Raw genomic sequence first — 13690 nt, 5'->3', positions numbered from 1 at the left:
TTAAATGAGTGTATCTTTTGAAAAACTTGGAAATTCTTTAGTTATTGCTAATGTAAGGTGGGTCACCTTACTCTAGTGATAAACATTCAGGAGAAACATTCAGAGCCAGTTTTACATTTGACAACACTCAAGGTCTACATTCCTTTAACACTCTTTGAAAGCGCAGAACATACTATGTGTATGTGTGGTGATTAAGTAATTTCTCTTAATGAGCTGAAGTGGACTGGGGAGAAGCAGAGGTCTTCTTAGAAGCCCATATGATTTAGTACTTTAACATTGTTGCGTGCCCACCCTATTTTTGAGTTACATGTTCCCTTCCCTGTCTTCCCCCCAAGCTCAACCCTCTGAGTAGAGCCACAGAACAAGGTTTTCAACACTTGATTGTATTACGGATCTGCTCACTCTTACCTAATTGTTTCTTGCTTCTATCTCTTGGTTTTCTTTCTCAATATCTTCTTCTGCCATCCTGAAAACAGCTGTTGGGAATATATGCATATTGGCAAATAAACCAATTGTTGGTTTATGAGATTCCCCAACTCTTGGTGACCTTAGAAGCTTTTTCAGTGGATTATTGATTGGGACTTTCTCTGCCATTTTCTGTAAGCAGTGGTCCAAATAACCCATGTATCAATCTTCATTAAAAAGATTCATATTCATTTTTCTGGCAGTCCATTCAGTATACATCTCCTGAGGGAGTACAAGAAGGCAGTGGCGTATAATAGGTAAAAATTTGGGCATTACATCTTGAGTTTACCAATAAGTTTCTGTGTAAAACAGACCAGTTATTTAACTTTTCTTTTGCTCCCTCTTTCTCTTCCTCATACCCTCTGTTTATTCTTTTCATTTTTCCCTCCTAAGGATTTGTTAGTATTTTGTAAATCTGTGATTGATGAAAATATGTTAGAATTTTATCGTGTATCAACAAGTAGAATAATCTAGATTCTGTGAAGACCTCACCTCACACCTGGTCTAGTGTTCTGTCTACTTTCTGTGCCTTCATATAGTCATAACTTTTCCTGCATGATTAAACTTCCCAAGAAAACACAAATTTGATCATATTGTTTCATTGCTCAAAACTTTCCACCTTCTTTCTTTCTTTTCCTCTCTCTTTCCCTTTTAGTAACATTGGTTCATAAACTTCTGTATGTTTCCTTATGAATACCTATCACATAGGTAAACTTTTATAACATTCCATGTTTTACTTTTTAAAAAATTTTTATTGAAATATAGTTGATTTACAATGTTGTGTGAATCATAGCAAAGTGATTCAATTTTATATACACTTTTAAAAATTCTTTTCCATTATAGGTTATTACAAGAAATTGAGTATAGTTCCCTGTTCTGTACAATAGGTCATTGTTTGTTATCTATTTTATATGTAGTAGTGTGTATATTTTAATCCCAAACTCCTAATTTATCCCTTCCCCCTTCCCCCTTTCCCCTTTTGTAACCATAAGTTTGTTTTCTATGTCTCTGAGTCTATTTCTGTTTTGTAAATAAGTTCATTTGTATCATTTTTTTTTAGATTCCACATGTAAACGATATCATATGATATTTGTCTTTCTCTGTCTGACTTACTTCACTTAGGATGATGATCTCTAGGTCCGTCCATGTTGCTGCAAATGGCATTATTTCATTCTTTTTTATGGCTGAGTAATATACCAGTGTATATATGTACCACATCTTCTTTATCCATTTATCTGTTGATGTACACTTAGGTTGCTTCCGTGTCTTGTCTATTGTAAATAGTGCTGCTGTGAACATTGGGTTGCATGTATCTTTTTGAATTAGAGTTTTGTCTGGATATAGGCCCAGGAATGGGATTGCTGGATCATATGGCAACTCTATTTTTAGATTTTTAAAGCACCCCCATACTGTTTTCCATAGTGGTTGCACCAATTTCCCACCAGCAGTGAAGGAGGGCTCCTTTTTCTCCACACTCTCTCCAGCCTTTATTATTTATAGACTTTTTGATGATGGCCTTTCTGACTGGCCATCCGTGTGAGGTGATTACCTCATTGTAGTTTTGGTTTGCATTTCTCTAATAATTAGTGATGCATTTAGTTTGCATTTCTCTAATAATTGAGCATCTTTTTTACATGCCAGTTGGCCATCTATATGTCTTCACGTGTTTGCCTATACGTACATTCAGATAGATAACCATGTTCTTTATTTCTTTTCACTTTTAAAGTTACTTGGCAAAATGCTAAAAAACACTAAAAGGAAAAAAATTACACACAGTCCCTGCAATTAAAAAAATAAGAAATGAAAGTTTCTGCCCCTGCTCTTATCCCATGCCAGAGGTAATCTTGATTAACAATTTGATGGATATCCTTCTAATATTTTCCCTAAAGCTATATAGATATTAATGTATATATTTAGATGTATATACCTATATTTATTTTTTATTCCACCAAACAAAATTATGATCTACATATATTTTTAGTTTTAATTACTCAGCCTTGCTAAACTTCATCTGAAAAGGGGTGGGTACCAGCTCTCAGGCTCAAAGTGAAGTTAAGCGAAATAATCCATGTAAATTATTTATGGCACACCAGCACAGAGGTAGCACTCAGTCTTTATTACTGCTCGAAGTATGCAAACCGTGTGCCAAACCGGGATCCAAAAGTGATCCAGATACAACCCCTCAAGGAGACTATACCGAAGCATGTTTTTTACTTTTCATTCAAGCGATAGAGAATCCTGTGAATTTTTTGTTTTAATTGATCTAATATATTGCATGTCATATACAGTCACACTTTTTCCTTCCAGAAGGTCTCAAGAAGAAAAAAAAAGAAAAGCAAATATATATTTGAAGATTTAGATATATGGAAAGTAAGCTCATCATCATCATTTTGTGAATATATTCAATTCAGACCTTCTTCCTTTTGTCCAGACAAGGGTCTTTCTAAGTAAAGACATTTAAATGAGACTTTTATTGTACTTCCTAAAAAAGGAAATTACAATTGAAAGAGGCAGGATTCTTTACTTCCCCCCACTTTCTTACAAGTAAAAAGGAGGAAAAAGACAGATAATGTAAATGTTTATTTACCTCATTGTAGTTCCACCAGTTTAGGGCACCTAATAGAAATTGGAGTGCTCTGGGCAGGATAAACATAAAAAGATTGACAAAGACCAGAAATTATACTAATATTTAAACTAATAACTTGAACTTATAATGCTATATCATTAGGTGGGCTACAAGTGATTGCCAATCATAATTGCCTAAGATATAGTACCATTCTCTCAGTTGTCACCATAAAAATTAATATCCCTTCATGGTTTCCTTACCTTATTCTACAATGAAATAAAAATAACACTACTACTTTATAAATTTAAAAAATATTTGCTAAGCCATCTTAATAAAATATGCTAAAATAATAAAATTTTAATTTTGTCTATCTTCTACAAACTTGGCAGTAAATCTAATTGAATTTTTTGAGTGCCATTTACAAGTAAGGCAAAGTATTAAACAGATAATTACCAACTCTCTATAAAAGTTTTAGAATTTTTATGTAAATATATAAAGGACTTTAGATCCTAAATTCAACTCCCCCCATCCCATCTCCGCAAAATGTATGTGATTAAATTCTTACTCAGTTGAAATAAATTGAAATACCTTAAACATGGCTGCTGCTTCAGACTTCCTTCTGTTTTCCCCCATACTTTGCTGATGTTGAATTACTTGCGAAATTTTTGAAAAATAATGATTCCTGACACCCACCCCCAGGCAGTGAGATTGAATTTGGAGTGTTGCATGTTTCCCAGGTGATTCTAATGTGCAGCAAAGTTTAGGAACTATTGCCCTAAGCTCAACCTGTACCTTAGACTAATTACGTCAGAATCTCTGGAAGAATGGAGGCAACCAGGACATCAGTGTATTTTAAAGCATCCCAGGTGATCACAATATGCAGCCAGGTTAAGAATAGCTGTTTTAGAGAATCAGGAGAGAATTCAGAGAAATTGGGAATGAAAGAATTTTTGTTACTTAGTGACTGCAAATAGGAAGCAGTAGGAGAACCAAAGAAGGTAGAGTTTTAAATATAGAACTTAATATCTAGTCTAATCCTTCATTTTATAGAGTTAAAAAGAGTTGCTCAGGGTCACATATCTGATAAGTGGGAACCATCTCCACTCCTTTCCACACACACGTGCACACTTTCCCCTTACTACTTCCTTTCTGTAATTCTGTTTTTTTTTTTTTTTTTGGTTGGAAGTTTGGTACAGAGCAGGACACTGGTGTTATTGGTGACAAAAATTGAAAAGGCAGATTATTGCTTTGAGTATACACTGTAAATTTAACCAAATTTGGTTTGGTTTAAGAAAATAGAAAAATACCTATAAAGGAGATTATCTGTAAGCATTTAAACAAAAGAAAGTAGTAAACAGGTGTGAAGTTGGGACCAGATAGCCAGGGAATCATTAACAAAAAGGAACAAGTTAAAACCATAAATGTGGCTGAGAAGAGAATATAGCAAGACATCTAAGGGCTGAGACCTTGGGAAGCAAATTCATCTGGGGGCTGGTGGAGGGAAATGAGACAGAAAGAGATGGTGAAACAACCACTGTTTTTTTATGTTGAAAAAAGAACAAGAATACTTTTTTTTTACAGTAATGATACATTGTATCACACATATTTGGTAAATGAATTAAGTGAAACAAGAAAACATGGTCTGGGTTGTTGATATTTTTTTGTAGAACACAGTCACTGTATACTAGAAAACGTATTGGACTGGAAGTGAAATGACTGGCTTCCTGTTTCTCCTTATCTCCTAGCTATGTGAATCATGATAAATAACTTGGCCTTTCTGAATCCATTTTCCTGTATGTAAAATGGGGGTAATGCCCTTTCACAGAGTTATTCAGGGATTAAATGAGATGATATATGCCAAACTATAATGTGCTGTTGGAGTGAATTGCAACATTATTACTGGGGAAGTCAGTAGGGGTTAAAATTTGGAGTTGGACAAACTCACGGTCAAATGCTGGCCCTAGCTAATATGCCCTAGAGCAAGTCACTTAACTTCTCTGAGGTGTATTAGGAAATGGAGATGACATGAATACCTTTGTTATAATTTTGTTGTGATTAATGAAGATTAAATGAGATAATGTGGATTATTCACTTATAATAATAATATAGCTAACTTCAGATTTACATTAAGCACATTGCTATGGCCATTCAAAATAACAGTTCAAAAATAGATTAGTTCATTGTTTCTTTAATGAGGAAGTGTGCCTAATGACATCACTTTAATAGGATAAAACATATTTGAGCATGGCACCAGAAAACCTTCGACAGAGTATTCTCCACAGCAGACTGTCGCTTTGGCTAATCCTTCACAGCCTCTTTTGTTAGCTCCTTTTGTACCTGCTTTTAAGATATTGGACATTTTCACCATTCTGTTGTAGACTCGTTTCTTACCTCACATGCTCTCTCTAGGCAGTATCTTCTACTTCATGACTTCAGCTATCACTGATTCATTTAAAGCTCCCAAATATAAATCCCTACCCCAAACCATTCTTCCGAAGTCTAGATCCAGATCTCCAAATGCCAGCAACTCTCCTTGGATCTCTCATTGACTTCTTTACACTGATGTGACCCAGAGTAAACACATTGCTCCCTTTGCTCCCTCCCTTATAAACATGTTTCCCTATGTTCTCTGTCTCTGTAAATGGGAACATCCTCACCACAACCCATGTCAAAAACCTAGGCATCTTCTATTGCCTTACTCTCCACATGTAAGGTCACCAAAATTTGTCACTTCTACTTCTTAAATGTGTCAGATTCATCTCTTGTTCATTTCCACTGTGACACCATAATCAAAGCCACCACTGTCTCTCACGTGGGCTAGTACGTTTGTCTTATAATGTGACTCCACGTCCATACTCATCCCTTTTTAGTCCAACTCCACTTAGCACCCAGAATGATCTTTGAAGACACATATTTGGTCAGACCCTTCTGTAGCTTCCTGTTGCTCTTATGTGTACCGATTACCTGATTTTCAGACTCTTTCAAGCTACTCTCTATCTCCCTATGTTTTAGTCTCTCCAACCTTAAGGTCGCAGCTTAAATGTCAGTTCTATAGGGAAACCTTCCCATCCTCCTTCCAGCACCCCCTAAGTTAACCCCTGTTATATGTTCTTATGACACATTTATTTCTCCTTTGAGGTGATTTTCACATCTGTTGTCTGCTCTCTGCTATGGGGGCAAGGGCTATGTCTGTCTTATCCACTATCCGTGCCCATTACCTCTGTGCCTGGCCTGTAGTCTGCATTCAGTAAATATTTTAAGTGAAAGAATGAATAGAATGAATTTCTTGAATTCTGATCCCAAGAAGGGAAAGGATACATTTCTAAGTCCTAATTCTCAATTTTTTAAAAAACTTTTATTTATTTATAGATTGATTTTTGGCTGCATTGGGTCTTTGTTGCTGTGTGCGGGCTTTCTCTAGTTGTGGCGAGCGGGGGCTACTCTTTGTTGTGGTGCGCAGGCTTCTCCTTGCGGTGGCTTCTCTCGTTGCAGAGCACAGGCTCTAGGCGCGCAGGCTTCAGTAGTTGCAGCACGCAGGCTCAGTAGCTGTGGCTCACGGGCCCTAGAGCGCAGGCTCAGTATTTGTGGCACATGGGCTTAGTTGCTCCACGGCATGTGGGATCTTCCCGGACCAGGGATCGAACCTGTGTCCCCTGCATTGGCAGGCGGATTCTTAACCACTGAGCCACCAGGGAAGTCCTCTAATTCTCAATTTTCATTTATGCTACAAATGGAATGGTCAAAATGCTTATGGTTTTTACCTTTCTTCTACTCTAATATTCCCATACTTTTTTTCATACTTTCTTTGTAAAATTTCACTCGCTGCTATTACTTGTCCTTGTTACTACCTGTATTTATCTTGCAAGGCCTTTACCGTGAATATTTCAAATATGCAGTAAAGAAATTCCTTGAATTAATGTTCCTTCAGGATCTGCTTAGAGTAGAGGGTTTTGAGTGCTTATAAGACACACATTGGATGGAATGTTTCCTCTAGCTTGCTGGTACTACCTTATGTTAGCAAAGTATAGCAGTTAGGGGGCTCTGGGTGTGAAGCTTATAATTTGTATTAGCCATCTGATATCAGAGCTGGAAGAAGCCAAGACAGAGACTCTTGGAATTACAACCAGTGGAACAAAACATGACTTTTAGCACTAACCTAATGTGTTCTTACTTTTGCTTCACACTACACTTGAAATAGGTCATTTTTTTAAAAACATAAATACCATCAGTTGTAAATACTATTTAAATTGCCTTATTAAACTTAGTAGAGCATAGACAGTACATAATATTAGTCACTGTTTTAAAACATTGTAAATATGCATTTCATACTTTGTTTAAATTTAAATGTACACTTGATGATAGTATCTTTTTATTTGGCATATAACTAAATATCAAAATGCATTTAAGTAATAATGCTTAGTTTCTATTTCTCATTTAGTTATTGCCTTGATAAAATTCTTCTGGTTGAAGGTTTGCTTCTGCCTGATTTTCATGCTTATACACTATCAGTTTTTTTCTCAAAATTCACAATGATAGAAGGGAAATGTGCCCATCTAATAATATTTAGTGCTCTTACTCACAAGGATAAATTATTTTTAATAGTATGTGGCACTACTTACAGTAAAGACCGATGAATAGTTTCCTATCTGCAAAACAGGGATAACACCTATATGTCAACTTTAATGTAAAGTACCCAGCACAGCTCCCTGTACTTGGGAATATTGTATATGTTGAGGACACTAGTAAAGGGACATGTGTATTGCAGACGAATATCAAATAAAAATGTAATCCAGCCATGGTAGAACTCTTTCTCATCATACTGGTTTCCTAAATCTTCCTTCTGTGATGCTTCTAAAATAGAGTCCTATCATGATATGCAGCCCAGTATGAAGGATTTTTCCCCAGTATCATCATCATTCTCTTTTAAAGTCCATATTTGACACGCCTGATATGCACAGATTAACTGAGAGTTTGGGGAATGGAATAGAAAGTTAATAAAATCATAATGATAGCTCATTTTTCAAGACCATATTTATTACTTTATGTTAGTAGTTTTCAGATATTTGGATTTCATTGATTTGTATGAAAATTATTACATTATATTTTTCTCATTTCTTCTTCACTCTCATATATCCATGAAAACTTCTTTGAAACTATGAACTTATGTTTGGGAGCCACTAGACACCACCTTTGTGATTACTTGGTTCAACCAAGAGTTTTATCATGAATAGATTAATTATATGATGAGGTAAGAGTCTCTGATCAGTGTAGAGTAAAACCCTGGCTATCTGGCTTACTCAAGTGTTCCACACTTCATTATACTCAGAAGTAATACCTATTTATGCCTGTAGTTAGGAAAATGCAACCTGCCTTTGATATTCTTTACCAGGAATGTTTTTAAGTCCACAAGATGGCAGTATTACCTCATGAAGGTAATCAAACCAGTGAAGAGCATGGTTGCTTGGTTTTCCAGTACAAATAGAGGAAGCTTTTGAATGCAACTGAAAAACTCATGGTTGTTGATAAAGTATGGAAGGCAGTGTTACTGAAGGCAGGAGAGCGTATGAAGAGAAATTTGCTAATTGAGTAAATGATTAACTATAAATGGTAACCATGTCTTGTTATAGGGAATCTTTCTACTTTTTTTCCCCTCCTATACTTTTATGAGAAATAGGTAAACACCAAGAAAACAAATTTCATAAGATGCCCTTGGCTTCCAGCATATTCGTCTAGCATCTCATACCATTCATGTTTATAACATAGTGGATTAATTTACTTAATGTTCAGTAATGATGACCCCAGTTATTGAGGCAGAATTAGATTATCTCATTTACTGCGGGAGGTAATGCATTTTAGACTTTTACTAGTTAAAATGAAAGTTTGGATTTAAAAGGTTAACCCTAAGTTATTCCGAATACCATCAGCTATGCCGTATCAATGAGTTTCTATATAGATCATTTTATGTAGAGACTATGAAATTCATTTCATTCATGATCTAGGGTATAAATTGATTTAGTATTCCAGAGATAAAAGGAGCTATGACCCATTATTCCTCTTTTCCATATTTCTGATAATATATTGTATCTTATTCCAGTGGTTTAATAATTTAAGTACTTTACTCAGTCCCTCCAAATGTGTTTTCAAGTAAGTTAAGTAATTTCAAATTCTATGTGTATTCTGTCACTATTTAATCAAACACTTACAAAAATTATTTATTTTGTTGAGGTAGTTACTGTTTTGGATGCGGTATTTCAAAGTATAACAGCAAACAACTTAATTAGTAATAAAAAATATGGATTCTTACTCGTGCTTTCAACATTGTTGAACGGTAAAAACATTTTCGTTGCGTCATAGGTTACTGTGATTTAAGAGAAAATTTGGTGTTTTATTTTCCGGTCCTTTTATTCACTTTTACAACATTATTTTCTTAGAGAGTCCTCATAGCTCTATATTAGCCATGGTAACAGAAATTAAAGTGGTACTAACAAGTAAAATACACAGGTTTCCAAACCCTACTTGACCATTAGTTATACCTTTTATGACAGCTGGTGAGACATAGCAGACTTATCAGATTTTAGATTATCAGCTTTGACTTCCTTTACCATCTTGAGTAAGAAGAGTAGTCTCAATTAATGGGATTGTCAGCCTTATAATGGGAATCTTCTGTGGGGGGACATTCTTGCTTAGAGAGAGGAGGTATTTTATGCAGATTGATTCTGAGAATGTGATTTGGTATTTGTTCCACCCTCTGAAACCAAGCTGTTTCCAGTGTATTATTAATTAAACTAATTTTGTACTAGGTTGATAGGATTAAAATTATTTAATGTTATGATAATTTATTCACTGTAATAATTTTAAGGAATATTGCTCCTATGTATTAGGCTTTGGCATAATATTTGTAGAAGTTAATATTGAACTGGCAACCATAAACTTTAGTTTGCTGTGTAGGCTTAAAAGTGAATATAAAAAAAACTGGTGTGAATTAACCAAAAGAAAGCTACTTGGAGTAAATAGAAAAGTTGTATTGTCTGGAAATTTTATCAGGCCTTCATGCTGTAGCTCATATGAGTCTGATTTTTGAGAGAGAGTTCTGAACCTGGGACAAGGTTAGTGCTCAAATAATCCAGGCTCTCTTTTATTCATTTCTAAGGAGTTAGGAGATAGGCTAGTAAAACTGACTTAGAATCAGTTTCATTTGGCTCCTGCTCCAAGCTGTCCTCTTGTGCAGCTGCTATCGTTATTGGTTCTAGTATCTGAGGAGGACAGAGTAATGAAGGAAAGTGACAAGGTCATAGAGGTAGAAAAGGAGAAGCTTGCAAGAATAGAGAAGTAGGAGGTTATATTAGTCTTAGTTGAACATGACCCCTTGCTCCCTATCCTTGATGCTGATAGTTTTGTGAAGACAGTTCACAGCACTGGGAGACTGAGAACATCATGACTGATTTTTCTCCTGTTCGACTGAAAATCTCATTGATTAGTTTAAACTCAGGAAAGGAGGCTGTTCTGGCCTTTTTGACTATAGGTGCTCTACATATAAGACCTTCCTAAGAAAATTAAGTGTGGGGAGTCAGAGCAGTCAACCGCATCTGCTCTCATCAGCCTCAGAATTAAGGCAAGGACTTAGCATCAGGAAAAAAGTGCAGGCAAAAAGGAAAATATGGGGAAAATAATAAAGGTGGAAAGACATTATTAGAAAAAATAACATACATGCAAATTCCAGAGAGAGAAGAAAGTTATCGTTTAAAGAACTTTGGTATAGTTATGACAATTTGGATACATACTCAAAGCTAATAATGTTTACGCAGTCTCTTTAAAACTATCTTGCTTTACATGAAAAATGCATGCATAAAAGATCTTAGAGGTATGGCAGATTACCTTTGGAAAACACAGCTACATTCTAAAATATTATGTTATGCTAAGTAAGAAATAAGAAGATTTTTTTTCCTCTTTATTCTTGTGACGTCCTTGAAAGCATATGATGAAATTCTAAATCCGTTTTTTAGAAAACTGTGTTGTTCGATCAATAAAACACATGTAATTTTTCTTTGAAAACGTTTTATTTAGGATTTTTAGCATTTGTCATGGGATTGTGGCTTTTTTAGAACCAAAATAAAATATCCATAACTTTTATGTCAGTTTCACACTGATTATAAGTATGGTACATTTGCACTGTTACTGTATTTGCTTTGCAGAACTTTTTAAGGTCAGTAGACAGATGGAAACTAGCTATATAGTGGAGATTTAGATAATAGTGAAATAAAAAGTCAAAGTGGACAGATTGAATCAGATAAAGGTTTAATATCTTTCAAAAAGTATAAATCCATTTTCAAAATCCAGATTACATTAATCATATAATGTATAATCACAACGATATTCACAGTACCTTTTATTTTGCTTTGGAACCTTATTCTGAATATTTTGAGAACAAGTAAATTATGATGAAATATGAAAATTGACGAGTTTACTGTGGAGTGTGAAGAACCAGAGTGAATTAGAATTCTGCTCACTAAGTGCCTCAGAGCGTATTCCACCTGACTCATCAAATGAAAAATTCATCAATTAATCCTCTGACAATAACCATATGTACACAAAAATCAATCTGGAATTGATTTTTTTAGTCTGAACATGAAAACCAAGCCCTGACTTATACATAATGTGAAATTTCTCTTCATTTCGACTTTATTATTGAGTATAACAGCTGAAGTGTTCATATAATTATTTGTTCTAAGTCAACTACAAAAGTGTGACTGTTTGAGAAAGGGTGTATGTGCTGTGGAGATGGTCTGAAGCACAATCTGAGTGAGCTAATAAAGTTGTCACACGCATGTGAGAATACAGCTGATAGGAATCACTAGAAGACAGCCAGTAGAGAGGGATACTGATCACTAAGCCCTGATGGGAGACCACCCAGGACAGTTAACAGTGAGCTGAGTACTGAGGAAGATCAAAGAAAGGGAAGAGTAACATACAATAACTCAGATGTCAGATACAGATTAAAAAGAACATTGTGAGGCATGTGATTTCTATGAAATGTATTTTTGTGTGGCGGTGACTGACTCAGTAAACAATTTAAACTGTAGAAAGGGGACCGTTTTCCTTGTGCCAACCTGTTTTGTGTCAACCTGTTTAATTGTTAGGTTTCTTTCTTCCAGGAGGCCAGTGCCACAATAACATATATACAAATATCTCAAGAGAATAATCCAAGCCAAATAATAGTGAGTAGTTTTCTTTTTTTGGATTAAAGAAATCCTGGTAAAAATGTACTCAGATATATTACTATAATGGAAAAGAATTGAAAGGGTCAAATTTAAGTTTACAGTATTCTGAATCTCTTTACCTTGAAATTAGGTAGCTCCAAAATCTATTATTATTGCTGCTAGATTCTTAACTTCCATAGTGCAAAGTCTACTTTGAATCTTATGAGACTGCGTTAGAAAGCTCTCTGTATTCTTACAGAGAACTTAATATTGCTCTAAATGCTGTAAGTCAGCACACTCTAAGAAAAAGAAATGCACTCTTCCAATATACAGTAATGTTAAACAACACGCAGAAGATGCAAGGGAAATGTTAAGCTAGAGAGCTCTGTCAGTATTACTTACCTCACATGTAGTAAATTTTGATAAAGGTCTTCTGAATGTGGATTCTTGTAGGAAATGAACATTAAGCTGTTTTTGTGTTTTATAGATGTTAAAAAAAAGCTGAATATATATGATTCTGAAGCTATTAGAATTTTTTCCCCTCACAATAGCAGTAAGAAAATTGCAATAGAATTGTCTTCTTGAGTGCATAGCATATGAAATAATGTGTTTTTTCCCTGTAGTTTAAAATGTTAACTTGTATTTTAGGTCTCATTCTTTGCATATGCCTTGACAATTATGATTGCTTGATTAAAGAAAGAGCTTTTGTGCTACTTATATGTCACAATACCAAATATATTATATCTGAGCGGTATTTATAGTGTTCTATTTCTGATAGGTCAGATATGTCTAGTGAAAGACTAACATAGGATAATATGTATTGTTAAGATCTTTTGTTATTAAAACATTTATGCTTTTTTTTGTTTCTTATTCTCTTTTTTAAAACAATCTGGAAAAATCCTTATTTTTAACTAAGTAATATACCCAATAAAATGCTCTTTGTATATTAGCTCAAAGCATCTTAATTAGTTCGGAAGTAATTTTTCTGAACATTTTTAGAATCATACTGTAAAAAACATATTTTTGAATTTTAAAAAGCATTCATACTTCTTTCAGCATTTTGACCTTTTCTAGTCATTTTTATCAGATGCATTTTTCAAGGCCCATAAAGGATTACATATTTATATAATTGCCACTCATGGGAAATATAATTGAACACAGAATACATAATAAAGAATAACTTTTAAGTAATAAGCATGTCTATGTTAGTTTATTTCCTGCTTTGTAGTATTCTACAAAGTTGTGTTTTCTTCTGTCGTTCAGTCTCATTGGAGATAAATATTTAATAAATGAGTGAAATCAATGATATATATCGCTAGTTATAGAATAAATGTAACTGTATTCACTGACAGCTATGTCAGTGTAGTTGCAAATATTTGAATGTGTTTAAAATCAAGAAGTCAGACTTCCTGATGATTCATATAGTTAATACTTGTTCTCTTTGTATCAGTTTTTTTCATCG

The 13690-nt window shown here is 34.5% G+C and overlaps 1 protein-coding gene across 10 annotated transcripts in view; it reads left to right on the top strand.

The window, feature by feature from the left end:
• ARB2A (ARB2 cotranscriptional regulator A) overlaps positions 1–13690 on the top strand; it is a 427541-nt gene that overhangs the window by 131023 nt on the left and 282828 nt on the right. For 6 of the 10 annotated variants that reach the window (XR_016392455.1, XM_089908385.1, XM_089908388.1 and 3 more), the window contains one exon: positions 12184–12246. The exons of the other annotated variants lie outside the window; for them this stretch is intronic. Coding sequence is in view for 5 of the 6 variants with exons in the window: in XM_089908385.1 (XP_089764511.1) it covers positions 12184–12246 (63 nt within the window). In the remaining variant the exon portion in view is untranslated. The remainder of the gene's footprint in view (positions 1–12183; positions 12247–13690) is intronic. 10 annotated transcript variants of the gene reach the window in all.

The sequence above is a fragment of the Delphinapterus leucas genome, chromosome 3, assembly GCF_059928025.1.
Source record: "Delphinapterus leucas isolate spDelLeu-1000000601 "Yukka" chromosome 3, BTC_Dleu_Yukka2, whole genome shotgun sequence".
Lineage (NCBI taxonomy): Eukaryota > Metazoa > Chordata > Mammalia > Artiodactyla > Monodontidae > Delphinapterus > Delphinapterus leucas.
Note: the sequence above shows the minus strand (reverse complement) of the source record. Positions and strands in the feature narration are given on the sequence as shown.